The sequence below is a fragment of the Hyperolius riggenbachi genome, chromosome 1 (assembly GCF_040937935.1).
Source record: "Hyperolius riggenbachi isolate aHypRig1 chromosome 1, aHypRig1.pri, whole genome shotgun sequence".
NCBI classification, from domain to species: Eukaryota; Metazoa; Chordata; class Amphibia; order Anura; family Hyperoliidae; genus Hyperolius; species Hyperolius riggenbachi.
Window position 1 is genome coordinate 660,421,132 of NC_090646.1, and position 24,151 is coordinate 660,445,282.

The 24,151-nt window shown below is 44.8% G+C and overlaps 1 protein-coding gene across 15 annotated transcripts in view; it reads left to right on the forward strand.

Annotated features, from left to right (window-relative positions):
- The window catches only part of UNC13B (unc-13 homolog B), a 540,439-nt gene that overhangs the window by 157,415 nt on the left and 358,873 nt on the right, over positions 1–24,151 (forward strand). For all 15 annotated transcript variants that reach the window (XM_068252311.1, XM_068252316.1, XM_068252301.1 and 12 more), the window contains 3 exons: positions 684–807; positions 14,481–14,554; positions 19,850–19,910. In XM_068252311.1, the coding sequence (XP_068108412.1) occupies positions 684–807; positions 14,481–14,554; positions 19,850–19,910 (259 nt within the window). The remainder of the gene's footprint in view (positions 1–683; positions 808–14,480; positions 14,555–19,849; positions 19,911–24,151) is intronic.

Here is a 24,151-nt window from a genome sequence, read left to right on the forward strand (position 1 = left end):
ATATTGTACAATCTCAGTGCAAGAGAACCTGAGGTGAGTGACACATGGAGGCTGACATATTTCTCTCCTTTTAAACAATGCACATTGCCTGGCATCTTGCTGATCCTCTGCCTCTAATACTTTTAGGCATAGACCCTGAACAAGCATGCGATTCTGACTGAAATCTGACTGGATTAGCTGCATGCTTATTTCCGTTGTGTGATTCAGACACCAATGCGGCCAAAGAGATTAACAGGACAGCCAGGGAACTGGTATTGTTTAAAAGGAAATAAATATTGCAGCTTCCATATGTTTCTCACTTTGGGTTCCCTTTACCGGAACTCCCAAGCAACTGGAAACTGTTTATTTGGCATATGCCAGTCCCCACAGGTCCTAGATACCTGAGATTCTGCTGTATATGTACTAAGTTAAATTGTGTACATCACTAAGGACTGGTTTCCACATAAATCTGCACATTTCTGGTCCTGTCCTGTCAGTTCTGTATCCGTTTTATCTAACTGGAACAGAAATGTACACCTTTTATGTGTGAACACACCCATAGAAACACATACAAACTGATGCCAACTGGCAGGACAGGACTGGACACCTTTTTCTGTGTGAACCCAGCTAGAGCTTTTGCTAATGTATTTTCACTGTGAGCCCCTCCACGGTGTAGTGCACTAACGCTGATGTTTCTTCATCAGGAGGGGCCAGGCGAGTGGTCCGCACTGGAGGCTGAAGTGTTAATGAAGGACGATGAGATCTGCGGCACCAGGAACCCCACTCTCCATAAGATCTTATTGGACACCAGATTCGAGCTGCCTTTTGGTAAGTTTGATAGACCCGTGTGGATAGATTCCTCCTGCCTCCTTCTCCAGATCAGCCAGTTGTTCGATGTCCTCTGGGTGTCACTGAATGATCCAAAGTCAGCTGAAGGTGACCCATCCCCTCACCTGGGTGACAGGTGTAATTCTGTATCTGTCCTCTGGGTGGTGCACAACAGTCTTTAGAGAGCTGAATTCTGGCCACCAGTAGTGATGTGGTGAACTGTTCGCCGAACTGTTCCTATCGAGCGGGCCATGGGGAATGACTTCGGGGTCATTTCCGCCTTTGTCATGTTACGCATTACTGCGCAGACACTTTCCCGGCGGCGGCTCGTCCTTGATTGAGCGCCTGCACCCAGGAGCGCTCTGCGCATGCCCATGACGTCGCACAAAGTACTCCCGGCTTTAGACCCACGATCAAGGACGCGCAGTTGCCGGAAAAGCACCTGCGCAGTAATGCGTAATATGACGAATGCGGTAATGACCCCGAGGTAATTCCCCATGGCCGGTTCGCTGTGAACAGTTCGAGCCATCTCTATCCACCAGTAACCTTTTCTGCTTTATTTACCTTCATTCCCTCCTTCTCTGACTGATTGCCAGTGGAAACTGAGAAGGAGTGGATGGAGAACTCCACCCCTTTAGAACACCCTTCTATTCTATCAGCGTCACTTTGCGGGTGTGAGCAGTTCTTAGCTGTCATCTTTGTTGCCATTTTGATTTTTGCACAGATTGAAACATTTTATTTGTTATTGTAATTAAAAATAGCCATCGAACGACTGCAGAAGACGCATGTGGCTGGCATTTGCCTTGCTGAATACTGTGTGAAGTCTGACACAGACTTGCTTAATTACCCTACCCCCCCACCCCACCCCCCTTTGCATTTTACATATTAAAGGGGCACTACAGCGAAATATAGACTATAGGGATTTCCCTAGTAGCATGTTTCTATTAGAAACACACATTAGACTGAGCTTTTGATTACAAATGCCATCTGGATAATTTATAGCTCAGATACAGATCCTGCCGTCACCAAGGCAAAGGAAACTTGGCTGTGTGATAACGGCTAATATCTTTCTCTCTGTCAGTTCAAAAGTTCATTCAGCAGCAAGTACCTTGCTGTGGAATGTCCTAGATAAATACACAGGCTGCCTTTTATTTACCTAACACCTTTCACAGCATTAAGTGCACGGGCATGCAAGCTTGCATTACAACTACAGGGTATTGAGCTCAGAGAGAGGACAGAGGGACAGATTCATTTATCAAAGCATTACTGACAGTTTTTTATTCTTAACCACTTCAGCCTTCAGTCGTTTTCACTTTATGCATCCGAGCAATGTTCACCTCCCATTCATTAGCCTATAACTTTATCACTACTTATCAGAATGAACTGATCTATATCTTGTTTTTTCCACCACCAATTAGGCTTTCTTTGGGTGGTACATTTTGCTAAGAGCCACTTTACTGTAAATGCATTTTAACAGGAAGAATAAGAGAGAAACGGAAAAAATTCATTATTTCTCAGTTTTCAGCCATTATAGTTTTAAAATAATACATGCCTCCATAATTAAAACTCACGTATTGTATTTGCCCATATGTCCCGGTTATTACACCGTTAAAATTATGTCCCTATAACAATGTATGGCGACAATATTTTATTTGGAAATAAAGGTGCATTTTTTCCGTTTTGCATCAATCACTATTTACAAGTTTAAAATAAAACAAAGTATAGAAATATTTCATCTTTACATTGATATTTAAAATGTTTAAAGCCTTAGGTAAATCTTTACATGTGGTGTTTTTTTTTTGTATTGTAATGTTTTTTTTTTTTATATTAAACATTTTATTTGGGTATTTTTTGGGAGAGTGGGATGTAAACAGAATTTTTATAATGTAAATGTGTGTTAAGGTTTTTTTTTTTACTTTTAGTTGTAGTTTTACTTTTTGGCCACAAGATGGCGGCCATGAGTTTGTTTACATGACGTCACTCTAAGCGTAACATACGCTTAGAGGGATGTATGGGGGACACAACAGCCAGAAAAAGCGGAGCTTCTGAGAGAAGCTGTCGCTTTTTCTGCGGGGGAGAGGAATCAGTGATCGGGCACCATAGCCCGATTCACTGATTCGTGGGCTAACGATCTGCGGCCGGGAGCGCGCGGACGCGCACATGGCCTCCTGGGCGTAGCTAGTACGTCCAGGAGGCCAAAGTAGTTAAAGCAGATCCGAGATGAAAAACTAACTATAACAAGTAACTTGTCTGTATATCTTATCTATAGTTTAGATGGTTTACACAGCAAATCTAGCTGCAAACAGTTTTAATAGAATGTAATTATGTATTCCTGTGATACGAGGGCAGCCATGTTGTTTGTAAACATTAAGTAGAGGCAGGCTTATCTGTATCTTGAGCCATCAGGCTAATCCCCTCTCCTCCTCCCTCCTCCCCTCTGCCTCTGAAATCAATAGCTAGTAACACCTCCCCCTCCTCCTGCCAAGACTGAGCTCCCATGAGCCCTTGCTACTGCCAAGGCTCTCTGGAAACCTGTGGGTGTGGCTTTTTTTAGTTTATAGGGAATTGGAGTATTAAAACAAAAACAAAGCCCTATAAACAATAGGAAAGGAACACAATTATGCAATGAGTAAAAGTTCACCTCGGATCCACTTTAAACTGTTCTAAGGAGCAGAGGAACTGTTCTGCATGATAAGACACTTCTCAAATACTATGTAATAGCATCAGTTTAGCATGGATTTTTAGAACTGCACTATGGTAAAGAAAAGCGCAAATCCATCCTTCACAGATTAAGAGGTGCTTAATAGCAGTTTTACAGATAGTGCAACAGTGCAGGCTAGGCATGATTTGTGAAGTGCTCCTCCCCCCTGCTGCCAGGTGTCCTGTGAAGCTGTTCTGTGCTTAAAGCGAACCCAAACCAAACATTTTTTTTTAATAAAAAATATTTAGTTGCACCACTCTGACACATACAAAGATAAATAAACACTCCTTTAAGCCTAGGAGCATTTAAGTGCATGCTTTTCACCAATCTCTTTTCATAACAAGGGTTATACAGGTGGCAGCTATTAGCAATTCCTCCATTGCCGGACACCACCTACTCCACCAGTCTGCCGGATCTTGTCCCGGCAATTTGAAAGGAAGGGAGGGGTTCCTCCAATAAATGTAAAATATTTTATATTTGTCATCATGCAGTTGAAAAAAGGCTGCTATTTATTATTATAATTTAGAAAATAGATTTTATTTCTGAAATCTTGTATTTTTAATTTGGGTCCACTTTAACCCTTCCAATGCTGGGCATGGATGTAATACAGCGAATGTATTGGCTACCTCAGCAACAGCTATTTCCCTGACACACTCCACTGTCTGAGAAACTATTTTACAACAGTTTTAGAAGGAAACTTAACTACACTGTCTAGTTATTTCTTAAGATGTCTGAGACCGTTCTGCATGGATTTCTAAAAACCTACTAATATTTTGTCTCCGACACTCTTGATAAATGTCCCCCAGTGAGTGCTGTTATCACACAGCCTAACTGAATACAGAGCATGTTGCTTCCTTTGCCTTACCACGCCAGGATCTGGATGTGAGCTATAAATCTTATCCAGACGACCTTTGTAAACAGCACCGTCTAAAATGTGTTGCTCTTCCTAACAGAAACATGCTACTAGGGAAATCTCAATAGCTTATATTTCGCTTTAGTGCCCCTTTAACCTCTCTGGTGTTATTATTTACAGGTTTAGAGTGTAAAATCTGTGCAAATTTTTTCACAAGCTTTCAGACCCGAAAAACAAGAAAAAACTGCAGAGAGATCTGAAGCAGCTCCTGTCTGACTCGGGATTACCGCTAAGGAGGTTAACAATACGCCGCCATTGGTTTGAATGGCAACAGAGGTTCCCACCCCATCAGGAAGTTAAATGTTTAGGATAGTTTTATTTCAGGACTAATTCACATTTAGGCCTTTTTTGCAGGGCCAGGTGAAGGCAGTGAATTCGCCACCTGTCAGCTGCTCCCATCCACCGGCCGTGGTACTCGATTAGCGCAACCGTTGCTGCGGTAACAAGCATTACCCATGGTTATCCTCATTAGTAAACCACTTTACCATAGCAATGGTCACGCTACTAGAGTACCTCGGGCGCGCGGATAACGTAAGTCAAGGTACTTTCTGCCAGAAGTATCGTAATATTGCCGTGCGCTGTCTGTACTTGGCAATATTACCACGCTTTTGTGCTGCAACACCTCAGTCACTGAGATGTGACAGATTCATGTCAGAGAATATACACAGGAAGTGGTATTCATGGCAGCTCTTGGTAGGAGCGCCCCACCACACACCTGTTCAGATTATCCCCCTCTATAGAGCTGCCCTGCGTGAGACAATCCGCAGTGATTTCCAAGCTGCTGTTCGCGGTCGTTAGACGATACTCAGCTCCTGATTGGAGGAAACCAGCGTGATCATTGTTTAGTGAAGTGAGATTGTGGGGAAGATGTAATTACTTTGATGACTAACGAGCACTGCGGGCTGCGCACCTAAAATAGCCTCTCTTCAAAACGATGTGTGAGAAAGATCCTCATATATTTATCTTCTGTGTTAGGAGGATCTTATTGGCATCGCCTGCTGAAATTTAACGAGGCAGGTGTAAGATGCTAAACACCCACATGGGGGGGGGGGGGGGGGGGAGGGGGAGAGAGAAGAGGGGCTTTCACACCACTTATCATCCTTGTTTAATCCTGTTCACAATTTCAGCCAAAGGGAACTTGAAGTGAGTAGTATATGCAGGCTGCCATATTTATTAGTTATTAGGCAATACCCTGCTGATCTCTTTGGCTGCAGTAGTGTCTGAATCACACACCTGAAACAGTGGCGTAGCGACCGCATCGGGGCCCTCCCTCAAGCATATTAGCTCTTTATTGGCCCTGTGCTGGTTATACTCCCTTCTATAGATGCTTTAGATAGTAGTAATCCTTAACACACTGTTTCCCATCCCCTAATTGCACCTCTGACACTGTGGAAATCTTTGGCAGGTTTTTGGTGCACCGTATGAATTATGTATAAAGTGCTTGGGGGGCCCCATGTAAAACTTGCACCTGGGCCCATAGCTCCTTAGCTACGCCACTGACCTGAAACAACCAAGCAACTAGTCATACTTCCGTCGCAGGACCTGATCTGCACGCTTGTTCAGGGCCTATGGCTAAAAGTATTAGAGGCAGGGGATCAGCAGGACAGCCAGGTAACTTGCATTCTTCAAAAGGAAATGAATATGGCAGCCTCCACTTACCTCTCACTACAGTTGTGCTTTAAACCAAACTCTGCACTGTATTCCTTCTGTGGTGTGCCTAGCATCATAAGTCTCAGCAGTTTTCCCAGCCCTACCACATGCAGCGCAGTTAGGGAACAGCATCGCCCACAGCCCTACAGACTTCATGATCTAATATTGCTCACAGATGTCAGATCTGATTTGCATCGGACGGATGACACACACATATCTGTCAGCTGATGAGGGTAATAAAGCACACATGTGGAGAACTGGCGGAGCGGACAACTTGTCTTTGTGATTATTTAATTGTATCAGTGCACAGTGTCTGCACCCCTCAGTGATGCTGCTTGTCTGGAACTTCCCCGAGTCCCTTCTACTGCAGCGCCCTGCTGTGTCCCCCGCCAGCCACCATACTTATTGCTCACCTCAGTGATGCTGCGTGTCTGGGACCTCCCGGCTTCCCTTCTACTGCAGTGCCCTGCGGTGTCCCCCGGCAGCTACCGTACTTATTGTCTGAACACCTTTTGTTTTACGCAGGCAAAATTCTGTTTTACAGGAAATAAATATGGCAGCCTCCCTCTCATTTCAGGTGTTCTTTAAAGGGACTCCGAGCAGTGCAGTAACTATGGAAAGATGCATATCATTTTAAAGCACTCGTTCTCCTCTTTCCAATGATATATAAACCGGCACCCTACGCCTTTTAGTTTTCGCTATTTTCGCGATTGAAATTGCAGCGGCCGCGATTTCGATCACGAAAATAGACGGCGTACTGACACGCCGGCCGCCGTGATGACGCGAGGCGGCCGGCGTGCGACGTCATTGATGAGGTTTGCGGAAGAAGGAGCCCCGACACTCGGCCAGTGTCGCCCGGGGAACCGCCGGACAGCCCTATATGGACAGCCGTGGGGAGAAGAGCCAGGAGGCCGGCGTGGGACGTCCCGACCAGCACTGGGCTGCAGAAAGCCACGGGTAAGTGAACATTTTTATTTTAGCCAGAGCTCGGAGTCCCTTTAAAGGACTCCTGAAATGAGGGAGGCTGCCATATTTATTTCCTGTAAAACAGAATTTTGCCTGCATAAAAAAAGGTGTTCAGACAATAAGTACGGTGGCTGCCGGTGGACACAGCAGGGCGCTGCAGTAGAAGGAACTCCAGAAAGTTCCAGAGAAGCAGATATATTAGGCTGACCAGATGTCTTTTTTTCCCCGGACAGGTCCTCACAGGTTTTTGAAATGTCTTCGGTGAAGTGAGCCGAACACAGAGCGAGTCAGAAGAGCCAATTGAAGAGACAGAGAGTCGAACAGCCAAGACTCAGTCCAGTGGTTTCCCCAGAGCCTATCAGCTGGGCAGTAGTGTTGTCCGGATCATGAACGATTTGGATCTTTGATCCGGATCTTTTTTGAGAGTCAAATCATTCGGATCATTACAATGAACAAATGACTCGACTCACAAAAAAGATCCAGATCAAAGATCCGAATCGTTCATGATCCGGACAACACTACTACCCAGCTGATAGGCTCTGGGGAAAACACTGGACTGAGTCTTGGGTGTTAGACTCTCTGTCTCTTCAATCGGCTCTTCTGACTCGCTCTGTGTTCGGCTCACTTCACCGGAGACATTTCAAAAACCTGGGAGGACCTGTCCGGGGAAAAAAAGACATCTGGTCAGCCTAAGATATATATGGTAAAACACATGAGGGTGCTTCGTCTCTGGTTCACTTGAAGTGAGAGGTATATGAATTCTGCCATATTTCATATTAAACAATACCAGTTGCCAGGCAGCCCTGCTGATCTATTTGGCTGCAGTAGTGTCTGAATCACTCCAGAAACAAGCATGCAGATAATCTTGCCAGATCTGACAATGCCAGGAACACCTGATCTGCTGCATGCTTGCTCAGGGTCTATGGCTAATAGCATCAGAGGCAGAAGATCAGCAGGACAGCCAGGCAACTGGTATTGCTTAAAAGCAAATAAATATGGCAGCCTCCATATCCCTCTCGCTTCAGTTGTCCTTTAAGTAGACATAAATGCCCTGCATAAGTTTTGCTTTCAGGACATTGTAGTGCCCGTGCAAGTCAGCTAGAAACCGCATCAGTCAGTTCCTATGACGTTATGCGTGGTACACACAATGAGATTTTCTGGCAGATTTAAGGTCAGATTGATTAATTCCAACATGACCAATCTGTTTTTTTGATGGATTTTCCGTTCACGTCTACGGAAAAACATTCTGAAAACGGACATGTTGGATATAATCAGTCTGACAGTAAATCTATCAGAAAATCTCATCATGTGTATCTAGCATAGCAGTCCTTATGTATAGATTACCACAGGGGTATCACTGAAAAAAAGAAAAAAAAAAACTTTCAGTAATGATGGTTTCTTTTGTAGATTTGCTGAAATTAAAATGACCACTAGAGGGAGCATCCACCATTATTTACTAATCCTGTGTATGTTTAGTGACCCGGCACCATGTTATGCAGGGTGGATTTAGTATACCCGAATCCTGGTGAGAGATCGATATACTTTGCCTGCAAGCTGTTATTCTCTGCCCACACCAATTGTAAACTAGCTACAGTGTGTGATGCCCACTGCCACTGCAAATAAATACAATATAAGCTGATACTCTGTGCATGTACTGATCGTAAAATAGCTGCCGTGTGTGCCGATCCTTCTGTGAAAAATCTGCTCCCAAAGTGTTCCCGGCTTTCTCTTTCTTTTAAAGAGAAACCGTGACCAAGAATTAAACTTCATCCCAATCAGTAGCTGATATCCCCTTTCCCATGAGAAATCTTTTCCTTTTCACAAACTGATCATCGGGGGGGGGGGGGGGGGGGGGGCTCTGTATGGCTGATATTTTGGTGGAACCCCTCCCACAGTGTGATGTCAGGACCATGGTCCTGACAGTTTCCTGTCTGTGAACCTTGTTGCATTGTGGGAAATAACAGCTGTTTACAGCTGTTTCCAACTGCCAAAAAAGCAAGCAGCATCTCCTTTCATTGGCATCACCTGCCAGCAGTAAAAATGTCACCATGTGATAAATGTCAGAATGTAAATCAGGAAGAGGAAAGATTTTACAATGGGCAAACACTGACTAAATCATCTATGCAGAATTATTGTAAAAATGAAGCACTTTTTTTTTATTACATTATTTTCACTGGAGTTCCTCCTGAAAATCATCTCTCTGCAGCCTATATCTCACTGTTCGATCTGAGCAGCAGTACATTAGCACACACTGAGAACTGTGTCTGGCCTTGTGACAACTCATTTTTTATTGTAAACACTGGATTTAATGTAAGAGTAGCTTCACACTTATCCGTGCCTCCGTTTTTTTGACCCGGATCAGAAATGGAGACACGGATACCAATGCTAAAAATAGCAACCGTCTTCACTGAATAAAGAAGCAGATCCGTGTGCGGTCCGGGGGATCCATGCTGGAAAAAGGGAACGGCGGGCCGGACTGGTCGGGACTTCACAGAACGCACATGGAGCCGGATACACGGAGGGGTAGTGGCAGGCAAGGCAAAACGGATCTCCCTCTACATAAACCCGGAGGGAGATCCGGATTGCTTACTGCCTGCTCCTCCCCTCAGCATAGGTTAGGTGTCCCCAGGTATAGGCTAGAGGGGGAAGCAGCAGGCACAGCAGTAGGGAGGGCCTGGGTCCCCCCGTCCCCCCCCCCCCCCCCCCCAAATAGCTGATGCAGCGAGTAGGGAAGCTTACCTTCCTTCCTCCACTCACCGCGTGACTTCCTGCAATGCTGCCCATTGAAATATAGAGGGCGGCATTGCAGGAAGTCAAGTGGCAAGCGGTGGAATGGAAGGAAGGAAGGTTAGCTTCCCCGCTCGCTGCATACATTACACATTTGCACAAATAGCTGGAGGGGGAGTGGTGATGGGGGGACCCCCGTCATTGTCCCCACTGCCTCCCGTCCTGTCCGCTTCCCCCTCCAGTTCGGCGGCCCCCCACCCACGGCCAGGGCATACCTTTCCAAGGACTGGAATTGTATGCTGCAGCAAAAGACAAAACGGGGAGAATTTTTTTTTTTTTTTTTAGAAAAACTGACCCGTTTGAAACGGGTCCGATCGGCAAGTGTGGACCTAGCCTAACTGCCAGTAACTGTCAGAAGAAGAGTTGAAAATTGGTTACACACACAAAAACAAATAATGGCATCATTGAATAAAGACAAAGACGCAAATATTTATATCTTGCTTTTCTCCTGGCGGACTCGCAGCTCTTGAGCTGCAGCCACTAAGGCACGCTCATTAGCCAGTAGCAGTGTTAGGGAGCCTTGCCCAAGGTTTCCTTACTCAATAGGTGCTGGCTTTTTTTATTTGATTCCAGGTCTCCTGTGTCAGAGGCAGAGCCCTTGAACAGTACACTTTCCATCCACTGTACAGAGCCTCATTTTCAGACATTTGTAAGGCAAGTTAGAGTACACTAACCCGTTATATATATTTCAGAGTGCTTTGTGTGCATTTCCCCTAGAGGTAAGGATTCATGATTTGACCTCCTCACCTGGAGGGGGCGTTAGAAGCTTTAATCTCCGGTGTGTGTCTGTTTTCTGCATGGTGTGCGTGTCCACAAGACACATGGCTTTACATCTCTCCCTGCAGGTCAGAAGCCGCCCTCGGGGGGGTTAATCCGCTGCACGGCGGTGGTACGTGAGTCGGTGTGAAGGTCTCGGCTTGCCGTGGGTTTGCTGTGGTTACTGTGTGCCACCTGAGTGCCTTCTGTGCTTTCCTTATATATTTAGTTTGACATTGTAAATCTGCTGAACATCCTCATAACTGTCCTGCAAAAAATGATGAGAATACAAACCTCAGGATTACGTGGAATAGATGTGTATGGTGCAATGCAATCGATTAACTACGGAGGACTGTCTTATCTGGGACTGGACGGTCAAGTGATGGGGAAGGGGTGGGGGATTTTTTCAACCTGGTTATCAGTAACTCAACCAACCAGCATAAATCACCAGCTGTACTCACAGAGGCGAAGGCCAACTTCTTAGGCTGTTTGTGGGCTCTGTGTGCTTAGAGCAGGGGTCCCCAAACTTATTCGGGCAAGGGCCAAAACATCATACTTCAGACTGCTGGGGGGCCGAAGTAAACAGGTATTAATTCCCAAAGTCATGCCCAGAGGAGAACTCCCAGCGGCAGCCATTCAGTCATGCGGCGGCTGAAGAACGTCTTTGTGCACCAGACAGTGAAGCGTATCCAGGTGACAACCTGACGTCTATTGGACAGTAGCGTCACCTGATGCAGAATTGAATTGGAAGCCAGCGAGTAACTGCTTGCTGGCTTCTACAGTGTGTGTGGATGGGTGGGGCCAGCACTGCTATTCTATATGCGACATTTAAAGGTGCGGTGAGCTGCATCTATAAGTTTACATTCTATGTTTGGGGGGGGGCAGTGAAAATGTTTGAGGACCACAGGCTTAGAGACTGGGCTCCATGGCTCCCTAAAGGTTAAAGAGAATCTGTAAGGAAAAAAACACACCCTGGGGGATACTGACCTAGGGAGGGAAAATCCTCTGGATCCTAATGAGGCTTCCCCGACCTCCTCCTCACTCTCTGGGATCCAGCACTGGCAACCTCCAGACAGCTGGCATGTAAATATTTACCTTCCCGGCTCTGGTGTAGTAGCAGCTTTCTGATGGGCTCTGGCGGAGATAGGCAAACCCGGCAAACTACTACTGCGCCGGAGCCGGGAAGGTAAATTTTGCAGATGATACTGTGCCACAGCCGATAGGCTTGTCAGCTGTATTTCCTAGGGCTGCCAGCGCTGGACCCCAGAGGGTGAAGAGGACGGGGGAAACCTTATTAGGATCCAGAGGCTTCCTCCTCCCGAGGTAAGTATCCACCAGGGGGCGTTTTTGTTGTTACAGATTCTCTTTAATATACTTTTAATTACTGTGTTTTAACAGTTAACACAGAGTTCATGGTGTGTATATAGAGTGGGGTAGAGTACTGTATTAGCTGGGCCTATTTTTAACAGTGAGTCTCGAGCAACCAGAAAGCACACCTCTCCGACATCAGCCAATCCTCATCGGTGCCGCATAAACAAGACTCTACAGTGATCTCCCCAGAATTTTTTTTCCAGCCGGGTGGCATGAAAAAGTAGCCGGGTGGGGCGAGATGAGAGAATGCAGGGCTGGTGCTTCTGTGCTCAACTCTGCTTACAGCATAGGAGGAGGTGAGCCGATGACAGCCGGGTGGTCATCAACACTAGCTGGGTGGAGCACCCGACTAAAAGAGCCTGGGGAGAACACTGCTCTACTGACATTTTGTTTCGCATGCAAATTTCAGAGAGATTGCAGATTGAGAATTTTGAGCCAATGAAATGCACTTCCTGTTTTGTACTCTTCCAGTTCCTGACTGCATTAGAGCGGTGTAAAACCCTGACATAATATGCAATATAAACCTGTTTTCCTACTTTTTATAAGCCATACGGTTATCATATTTGCATTTGTGCATAAGTAGTATTATTCATTCAGAAATTACAAGTTCCCAAATGTACAGTTTTTTGCTTTGAGAGCTGACTTTGCATTTTATTCATGACTGGTTTTATTCATTATGTATTGAAGGCAGAAATGCTTTAAATGTCTGTCTGTGTCCAGGAGCTTCTGCACAGTCAGACAATGTGTCACATTCCTCACTTGATACAATTACATAAACACAAGATAACATTATCTCAGCTTATCCAGCTTTCTCTGCACTGAACTTTTAAGCCCTTTGTTTAACTAGTTGTCCCTTTGTTTCTAGTAAAACAAATGGTGGTTGTATATAATATGCTGTAAATCATTTTTTTAGAGCAAAGAAGGAATGCTGGGTTTCATTCCGTTTTAAATTTATGTACCAGTTGGAATTATAAACATCTAATTTGCCATCTCTAAAGGTGCTTACTAATGACACAATCCTGGTTGTGCAAACTTTCCAAATCTATGTAGCGGAAGGATGAACTCGCTGAGGCCTGGGACCCACTGCTGGCAGTGCCTTTCTAAGCGCTAGTGATTTGTTAAAGCGGCTCAGAGATGAAAAACTAACTATAACAAGTAACTTGTCTATATATCTTATTTAAAGTTGAGATAGTTTACACAGCATATCTAGCTGCACACAGCGTCAATAGAATATGATTAATTATTCCTGTGCTACAATGAGGGCAGCCATGTTCTGTTTGTCATTATTACACAGGTAATCTGCAACTGCATCTCCACCCCTCCGCTCACTCCCTCCTCCCCTCTGCCTCTGAAATTTCTGGCTAGTTGTCTCCTCCTCTTCCTGCCCAGACTGAGCTCCCATAAGCCCTTGCTACATGGGTCTGAGTGCCTTGGCGTTTTGGAGAAGCTGTGGGCGTGGCTGGTTTAGTTTATAGGGAATTAGAGTATTAAAACAAAAAGAAAAAAGTATTTGGCTTGAGGAATGCCCTATAAACAATAGGAAAGGAACACAAGTATGCAATGTGTAAAAGTTCCTCTCGGATCCACTTTAAGCCCTTGCTAATACAATGCTATGGGTGATATTTAAAAAAAAATGACATGGCACAAGGGAGATCACACCCATAGCATTACATTAGCAAGAGCTTTTCAAACCACAAAGCACTAAGAAAAGTGCTGCTAGTGAGTCCCAGGACTAAATCTCATTTGAATAGATATGCTAAGGGGTCCCTCGTATTACATAGAAGTGGTAGAATTGTACAATCAAGATTGCATCATTTAGGCACGATACAGAACTGGGTCAGAACCGTAACCTTTCCAGCCATTGCTTATTGACAATGGTTCTTATCCAGTTATTGTATCTTGCCTGAAACAGAAGCCTCTAGTTTTTCGAAAGGCTCGCTGGAAAACTATGTAGCGGTAATCATTAACCCATGAGCAGCCTCTATGGAGTGATCTCGTTTGACATATATACACTGTTATTTTTCCTCAATCGGCAGAACTGGTTGTGCTGTGAATTCTTGGACTGCTTTGATGTCTCTCTACTAGCAGAAAATATAGAAACTGAAAGCAGAAGTTCTCTTATTGCCTAACCCTGCCTCCTAGTGACAAGTGGCCATACATGCTCATTACAGCAGTACTAATTAGAACCCGAGAAATGTAAAAAAATAAATTGGCTGGAGCACTTGCCAGCCTCTACATAAATTGGCTGCTGGAAGGTTAAAGGTATTACCTGAATCAACATTGGATAGTCAGACTTCAGTCATACACACCTAATCTGCATGCTTGTTCATGGTCTAGGATTATAAAATCCACAGGAAGTGCAATAGTTGCATTTGTTTGGTTTAGTTTTGGCCTGCATACCATTTGCATGCAAGCTGGAATGACTGACTAGAGTCTGGACTTACACCTCTCCAGAAATGAACATGTTTTTTATATGGCGTCAGAATTAGCATTGATATCTGTGTTCTGATGTCTCCTGTCGTCCTGCAGATATCCCCGAGGAGGAAGCCAAGTACTGGACCAAGAAATTGGAGCAGATGAACAGTCTGGATGAGACTGGAGAGGTGGGTATATTTATAGATGTCCTCGGCAACTCTGCAGAGCATAGAAAGGATCGGTGGGCCAGAGCCAGTCACTCCTGCACCTATCACCGTCTGCAGGAACCGACGCCAGCAACTGCAGAGCATAGAAAGGATCGGTGTCCCGGAGACAGTCTCTCCTGCACCTATCACCATCTGCAGGAGCATAGAAAGGACTGGTGTGCCGGAGCCAGTCACTCTTGCACCTATCACCATCTGCAGGAACGACGCCAGCAACTCTGCAGAGCATAGAAAGAATCGGTGTCCCGGAGACAGTCTCTCCTGCACCTATCACCATCTGCAGGAACGACGCCGGCAACTCTGCAGAGCATAGAAAGGATTGGCGTGCCGGAGACAGTCTCTCCTGCACCTATCACCATCTGCAGGAGCATAGAAAGGACTGGTGTGCCGGAGCCAGTCACTCTTGCACCTATCACCGTCTGCAGGAACGACGCCGGCAACTCTGCAGAGCATAGAAAGAATCGGTGTCTCGGAGACAGTCTCTCCTGCACCTATCACCATCTGCAGGAGCATAAAAAAGACTGGTGTGCCGGAGCCAGTCACTCTTGCACCTATCACCATCTGCAGGAACGACGCCGGCAACTCTGCAGAGCATAGAAAGGATCGGCGTGCCGGAGACCGTCTCTTTCAGGCATCTCCACCCTTCTCTTACAAACACTTCCTGTCTATTCCAGACATTTCCACCCGTCTCTCATATTTCTCTTAGAAACACTTCCTGTCTCTTATAGGCATTTCCACTTATCTCTCCTCCTTCTCTTACAAACACTTCCTGCCTATTCCAGGCATTTCCACCCATCTCTCCTCTGCTTACACACACTTCCTGTCTCTCCAAGGCATCTCCACCCTTCTCTCCTCCTCTTTCAGCCATTTCCCATCTCTTCCAGGCATTCACCCACCCTTTTCTCCTCCTTACTTCTCTTACAGACACATTCAGGCCTCTCTACCATGTTTGGATAGTCTGCTCTGCTCAAACGCCTCTGATTTCTGTTTGGGATGTTTACATTTGGCTCCTATCATTGCTGGGCTAGTCAGTTATGGCTTTATAGTTTTATCACCTGAGTTAGGCAAAAAATATCTAGTGTAAATCTCGCCACACAAACATCGTTTTTAATCACCCAAATGGACCTCTTCAGCGAGCCATCGTGCCATACCCCCCCAGAAAAAATTGAAGCTGGAGCCTACGCTGATTTTTTTTTTGACTTGTGTATTTTAGGATCTGTTGTTGTTGCAGCACCTCTTCTGACCACAGGGAGGTGCTGTGACTGATGAGCTGCCCTGTGAATTTCTGATGGAGTATCACATTTATCAGCAGGTGGTGAAGAGCAGCTCCCGCCATCTGTAGGAAACGTCTGAGGTTTATACCCTTGAGTGATATTCTTTCTGCACCGCGCAATTATCCGACCTCTCTGCGTGCGGCAGTGAAGTGGTGACATCATTCTGTGCCGGGAGAAAACACTTCTGTCGTCGGGCATCAGAGCCCCTCTGGGCCGTGCTTTAGGAACTTATTTATAGAAGTTTGAGAATAGTTTGTGGTAACTTATCTGTATGATTTGTTGAGAAGTTGCTGCACTTCTCAAAGCACTTATGGTGTCTATAAACAATACGAGCGCCTTCATATCTAGACAGGTCTTTCAGGGGGAATCAGAAGGATGAAGAGAGTAAGGCAGGGCGGCACTGACCATTGTAGTCGGTGGCCCGAAGTCGCATCATGTTATTGGCAGTCAATCGCATTTTGTGTTTGCAGTTTTTCTCTATCATTTCAAATCTAACAGCTTTCAGAGTTTTCAGCACAACGTGCACATTTGCAATTACAACGCATTGCTGCCGCTTTTGAAAAATCGCAGAACGAATGTGCAAATCGTGTGCGGTTGCAAACACCTTATGGCGAAACCAGAGAATCGTGAGGAAAAATACGAGCGCTGTTATACAGCACAGGTGATTTGGGTGCATCCGGAGTCACCATAGACCGTAACAGGAATTACGACTATAGCGGTGCACAGTGAATAACTTCGGCACCGTCAGAAGACAGCTTTGAGTAACTTTTAAATAGCAACAGCTGGAAGCCGAATTACTTAATTCCCCACCATCCACGTGGACCTGGAGGGGGGAATAGTAATTACCACCGCCAGGACTTGTGCAGCAGCAGAGTAAGCTGTATATCGGCTGTATCCTGCGCCCAAGTTTCCCGGCGGTATATTCATAGGTACGTGGAAAAATGCCCCTATTGGTGTGCTCTCTGCCTTAACCACTTCACTACTGAGGGGGTTTATCCTCTTCCGTATGAGAGCAATTGACACCTTTCATTGCGCCTTCCATCCATTTGCCAATAACTTTATTACTACCTATCACAATGAAACGATCTATATATTATTTTTTTTCGCCACCATTTAGGCTTTTAATGGGTGGTTTTGCTAAGAATAATTTTATTCTAAATGCATTTTAACAGGAAAAATAAAAAAATGGAAAAAATTCATTATTTCTCAGTTTTCGCCCATTATATTTTTTAAATAATACATGCTACCATAATTAAAACCCACAGAATTTATAATTTATTGGCCCATTTGACTCCGTTATTAAAACATTTAAAATATTTCCCTAGTACAATGTATGGCGCCAATATTGTATTTGGAAAAATGTTTGTTTTTCTATTTTGCGTCCATCAATAATTACAAGCCCATATATCATAAATGACATTAATATACCAGTTTGTCATACATATTAATGTAGGCAGAAACAGACTATGGCCTCAATTCACTAAGATCATGCTGGAGATAATAAGGCAAGAGAAAACTTACCTCCACATAAGAGAGAGTTATCTTATCTCTTCATTCCTTAAGTTACCTCCTCTGTAGTTAAGTTACCTCCTCTGTAGTTAAGTTACCTCCTCTGTAGTTAAGTCACCTCCTCTGTAGTTAAGTCACCTCCTCTGTAGTTAAGTCACCTCCTCTGTAGTTAAGTCACCTCCTCTGTAGTTAAGTCACCTCCTCTGTAGTTAAGTCACCTCCTCTGTAGTTATTTTCACATGCAGTTAATAAACAGCCTGTCTTTAAATTCTGGAGTTATTTTAAGGACTGAAGAGTTAACTTTAGCTTTGCCTGAGGCAAAATGTTTCCTGAATACTACATGCCTTATCACCATGGTAACAACTCTAGAAGAGTTATTAAAGACAGGAGATAAGCTTAGTGAATTGAGACCAAAGTCTTGTAAAAGTAATACCTTTTAATGGCTAACTGATAAAGGCCTCAATTCACTAAGATCATGCTAGAGATAATAAGGCAAGAGAAAACTTACCTCCACACGTGAGAGAGTTATCTTACCTCTTCATTCCTTAAGTTACCTCTCCTGTAGTTAATTTACCTCCTCTGTAGTTAATTTACCTCCTCTGTAGTTAATTTACCTCCTCTGTAGTTATTTTCACATGCAGCTAATTAACAGCCTTTCTTTAACTCTGGAGTTATTTTAAGGATTGGAGAGTTAATTTAAAGACAGAAGAGTTAACTTTAGGCTTGCCTGAGGTAAAATGTTTCCTGAATACTACATGCCTTATCACCATGGTAACAACTCTAGAAGAGTTATTAAAGATAGGAGATAAGTTTAGTGAATTGAGGCCATAGTTAAGTAATGAAAGCTTTTTGGGATCTAGTCCCCTTCTTCAGGCATATTTCCAGATGTAGCTGTAGTAAAACACTGATGCAGGTAAATAGCAAACACGAAGATGGCAGTTGTGTGCTGGTTGCTGTTTAGCAGTTAGATGTCAGGTGATCAGCAGGCTGGAGCCAGTGAGCTCATGCAAGCAAACATGAAATCTAGCAGGTTTTGCCCATTATATTTTTTAAATAATACATGCTACCATGATTAAAACCCACACATTTTATTGGCCCATTAAAACATTTAAAATATTTCCCTAGTACAATGTATGGCGTACATACATACATATTAAAAAATTTCAGTCCCTAAGGTAGCTATTTATGTATTTTTTTTTTATATGCATATAATGAATGTAGATAGGTGTAATTTTACTATTTGGCCACGAGATGTCCTCGCGCATTATTTCCAATTAGCGTACTTTAAGTACGCTAACAGGAAGGAATGTGTGGACGTGTTGCTTTCAGAAGTTACAAATGACCGCAGCATCTCATTGATGCCGGCGATCATTGACACAGGGACTTAGATTATTGAATAGGAATTGCATTCCGATTCATTCATCTCCCCTCTAACGGGCAGCGACGAGTACCCGCGAGGGAGCAAGCGTCGGCCATCTGCCGCAATGAACTAATATCTAAGTCCTGCGGGACGTAGATTTACTGTCTTGAACCACATGAGCGGTTATTGCATATTCTTACAAAGAACATCCTATATTGGCTCTTTACCTCTTTATTTGGGCTTCCTGCATGAGTGCGCACATAGAAGACAAGCAGCATGCGCAGTATCCTTTAAAGGGCACCTGTAACCTTAAAATAAAAAAGGTACTTGCCTCAGTAGGGGAAAGCTTCTGGATGGTCCAGATGTACGATTGTAGCAGTCAGGAAGTACGGTAAGGCTTGCGCAGTAGCATGGAACCCCTCGTGCATTGCTGTTTTTTCTTTCTGCTGTGAAGGAGTAGGTATCAGAGGGCTGGAATGCTACATGGGGCGCAGTGGCCAGGATAAGTGATGAGGATGAATTAACACCTGCCACAGTCCGCATATGTTCAGGTTCTGATCTAAAGCATTCAGAATGCCGTTACAAAATTTGAAAAGATTCGATGTTGCACCGCATTGCAGCAGAAATCACTGTGCATCAAAAAGTAACATGCAGAATTAATGCACACCGAGTTGAAAGCTGGCCACACATTAAGAGATCCGATCTGGAAGATCTCGGTCAGATCATAGAATTTGCTGACCATGCAGGTAGCTTTACCGAAGCAAACGTATTAAACTTAACTTTGTTGGTTTCAAACAGCCAATCGGATGCTGAGGGAAAAATAAATGAGATGTTTGACTGTTCCGAGTTATTGCAATGAAATGTCTTTGCTAGAGATGCTGATTATTTCAGCTTGCATGCAAACTTTATGCAAATTGCATTCATCTTGGAATTGGGCAAGTCGAAATTGAGAAGTACACTTTGATTGTTCCACTTCCAAGCTACATACAATTCAATTTGCATTCAAGCCGTAATTTTTAGCAGCGTATTGTCCATCCCTGATGACGTCTTTCGCTGAGTGTAACTGTGATTTGGAATGATACATTGTCACATTCTAACGATGCCCTTTCCCCGCAGTTTACCTACGCAGACGACGGACAGAAGCCCCCTCCCCTCCCTATCGCCGCCTCGCAGTGCTGTAAGTGAATACTGACTCTTCCTACATATCACTCGAAGGCTGTTAACGATGACCCCGTTGTATTGTTATGGTTGTTTTGTGTGTGGTCTGTCATTCACATTTTTGCGTTTTTTGTGCTATGTCTTCCTTGTCATTTTCTATGTATAGTATATGTGTGTTTGCAGTTTTTGTAAGAACAAGTGCATGCAGAGTTAAGCCTTGTACACACATTTAATCCACTCGCAACAACATTACAGTTATCTTGTTTGACCTCAGTCGGTAGAACTCGTGCTGTAAATTCTTGGAATGCTTTGATCTCTCTCTGCTAGCAGAAAATATAGAAACTGAAAGCAGAAACCTCTGTTATTGTCTCACACTGCCCCCTAGTGACAAGTGGCCATAAATACACATTGCAGCTGGACTAATTAGGAACAAGGAAATATAACAAATAAGAAATAAAGTAAATTGACCTGGAACACTTGCAAACCCTTAAATAAATTGTCTATTAGAGTGTTAACAAAAGTTGTTAGAAACATCCAACGAGTGACAGATTTTGCCTTATTTGATGACAATGACAACAATGATAATTCTGTAAAAAAAAAAAAAATGTAGCCGTTATTGGGCATTTTGGTGATCACCTCATTAGACTGTTGGGCAGATATCGTGCAGTTGGCCACATGTGTGCAATGTTTAACCTTCCTGGCGGTAAGCCCGAGCATAGCTTGGGTTAGCCGCCAGCAGCTCTATGCAGAGTATAGCGCGCAGCAGACGTTTTTACTCACCTCCCGGGGGATTCAGACATCGGCTGCCGTTCTCCTTCCTGTCCTCTGAGGCTCTGCAATACTCTGGTGAGATTGCCGTCATCGATCTCACTACAGAGTTACAGCGCCATCCGGAGGACAGAGGTAAAATTGCAGCGCTGGAGCCCAGGGAGGTGAATGAGAGAAGGGACTGCTGCAGGAATTCTGGCAACATGATTTTTGAGTCTGAAACGTGCTGAAAAGACACTAAAATTCGGAAATGATCACACCGCCAGGGAGGGTAAACGACATTGCTCTACAGATTGGGTGCATGTTGTGCGTAATTCCGCTTGCACTCACCGTAATTGAATGAGTTGGTCGTTTGCAATATTGGTGTGCGGACAACATCGTCTTTCTTTAAAAGCTGGTAAAATAGTTTCCACAACATTGGGGGTTTTTTGCAACTTTTTGTTGAGCGTGAGTAGCGACCTCTATCCAGCTAACCCGTTCTATCAAAAAACATGGCCTAGCCATGCGACTCCGGAGTGCAGCATCATGGGGGTATCTAGGATAATTCACACATTAACAAGTGGATGTTGCTTTTCATGACTTATAACTAAACTGCACATTCCAACCGCTTACCAGCTCAGTGGCAGAGATTCCATGACCAGTAGATGCTCTGGAATTAGCAGGGCCAGGTTTCTGGAAAGGCCTCCTAAGCCCTGGCCCCGGGCAGCTGGAAATGGAAGGAGGAGCATATGTAAAAGAAATAAATAAAGGATACAATGAGCTGATCTGCTCAACATTGGACCAATGATGATACTTACAAATTTTCATCAGTATACTCTTGGTTACTACTTCCCCAATAGTAAGCCCTAGCAGGAATTTTAAGCATGCTCAAAATATAACCCCTACCCTGAAAGTAAGCCCTGGCGACACTAAGGGGAAAAAGTATGGCACCTTGTGCTATTAGTGGAGTCGATGGTCTCGCGGGCAGGACCATGGATCCATCATTGGGCCAATCACTGCACTTACTGCTACTCAGAGATTGCAGTGATTGGCCCAATAATGTAGCCATGGTCCCGCCTGTGAGACCATTGGCCCCAGTAGAAACACAAGTTGCCATACTTCTTCCCCATAGGCTAAAACTTGGGGACACAGTGGAATGGAGTTGTGGGAAAGAACAGGGTGTATGGGGACATCCCCTGAAAATAAGCCCTGGCACATGTTTTGGTGCAAAAATTAATATGACATGATTTATTATAAATATTACTTATTTTCAGGGAAAACCTGGTATATATGTTATAGGAATACATATGGTTTTCATAAAGAGACGAGACTGATCAGGCGTCTGCGGTGCACCGACCTCTGCGGTCGCCCCTAATGAAGAATCGCGGCCCACGTCGCAGGTGGCAGAGGCGTAGCTCAGCGTTCTCCGCGATTCAGGCTGCCGGTGATCTGTGAGAATACATTTCAGCAATTTATATCACTAATTAATGAGCAGCGATATGGCCCGGCTCCTCTCGGGGGCTCCCTGTTTGCTCACCCGTAATCTAATTGGTTTTGCAAACAATGCTGAGATGTGTTGTGTTTGGAATGAGAAGCTGAGGACGGAGGGATGGCGTGAAAGCAAATTCAAATAATCACTTATTGATTCTTGCGGGCTGCAGTCGCCTCAGCGGGGGGACCGAGCAGCCAAGGTGACAGATTTATTTATTTGTGTTACTTTTAAGTTGTCTCTGCCAGTCTTCATGTTTGAAAATTTAGCTTAGGCAAGTTGCAATTAAAGCCTCAGTATACCAACCGGTTTTGTTGTGGTTTTTTTTTGTTGTTGTTTTCTTTTACGTTTAAAGAGACTCTGAAGCCATTTAAAAACTTTTTACCTGTTATTTAGCTTAACCACTTGCCGACCGCGCACTCATACCGCGCGTCGGCAAAGTGGCAGCTGCAGGACCAGCGACGCAGTTCTGCGTCGCTGGCTGCAGGCTAATTATTCAGGAAGCAGCCGCTCGCGCGAGCGGCTGTTTCCTGTCATTTCACGGCGGGGGGCTCCGTGATTAGCCTGCGGGCCGCCGATCGCGGCTCGCAGGCTAAATGTAAACACAAGCGGAAATGATCCGCTTTGTTTACATCTTTACAACGCTGCTACAGTAGCAGCGTTGTAGTAGATCAGCGATCCCCGGCCAATCAGCGGCCGGGGATCGCTGTCACATGATAGCGGGGAGCCTGTTAGAGGCTGCACAGGACAGATCCGTTCCTGTGCAGCCTCCGATCTCTCGGGGAAGGGAAGGAGGAGAGGGGGAGGGGGAATCCTGCCATGGAGGGGGCTTTGAGGTGCCCCCCCCCCCGCCACCCACAGCACGCAGGAGCGATCAGACCCCCCCAGCACATCATCCCCCTAGTGGGGAAAAAAGGGGGGCGGTCTGGTCGCTCTGCTTGTCATTTGATCTGTGCTGGGGGCTGTAGAGCCCACCCAGCACAGATCTGAAAAAGCAGCGCTGGTCCTTAAGGGGGGGGGGTAAAGGCTAGGTCCTCAAGTGGTTAAAGTGAACCTCCGGACTAAAAATCTACTCAGCAGCACTGAAAAGGCTTGGTGTTTCTTTAACAGTTTCACAGCATCAGAACTTTGTTTTTCTTACCCAAGCCTCATTTTTAGCTGCACAGAAGCTAAGCTCCACCCATCAAAGAAAACTGCCCGGGCTTTTTTCCCTGATGCTGTGCAAAGCATGATGGCATTTCCTATGTTGTTATTCACGTTGCCTATCAACTGGGAGGGGTGATCAGCACACAAGACAGTTGGAACTGTGTCTCATGCTCCCTGTCACCTCCTTTCAACCAAAAAGATGGCTGCCCTCGTGAAATCAAACATTTGCCTGTTCTTTTAAAACAGGGTGGATAAGAGATTATATTACCTATCTATTTTAATTAACATAACTAATGTAACTTAATGACAGCATGTTTGTTTAGGCTGAAGTTCCTCTTTAAGGAATATGGGCAGTGCTAAAATGCTGCATTCCCACAGCAGAACAAGGGTTTTATAATCCCCAAATCTTAGGGCAAAAATCCATGAATTTTTAAAGTCGTTCCTTTTGCTGCCCAGGGAGGCAGAGCTTAGCACTGTAGCTCTGCCTCCATTAGCGTCAATCCTCCACTGATCGCTACCTCTCTCAATGAAAGAAGACTGAGAGGGGCGGGGAGAGGCGAAGATTAGCGGGAATTGACACGAGTAGAGGCAGACCTACATCACAAAGCTCTGCCTCTAACAAGCTACAGCCCTGAGCTCTGCCTCTACCAGGAAGCACTCCCAGGTTTTTGCCCCAAGGATTTTGGGGGTTATAAAACCCTCGTTCTGCTGCTGGAATGCGGCGTTTTAGCACTGGCCATATTCCATAAGCTAATTAACAGGTAAAAACAAGTTTGTAAAATGGCTTCAGACTCTCTTTAAAGAGGAACCTAAAATTGAATGTAAAGCCAACTAAAAACAAAACAAAAGCAAATACTTACCTAAGGAAGGGCAAGCCT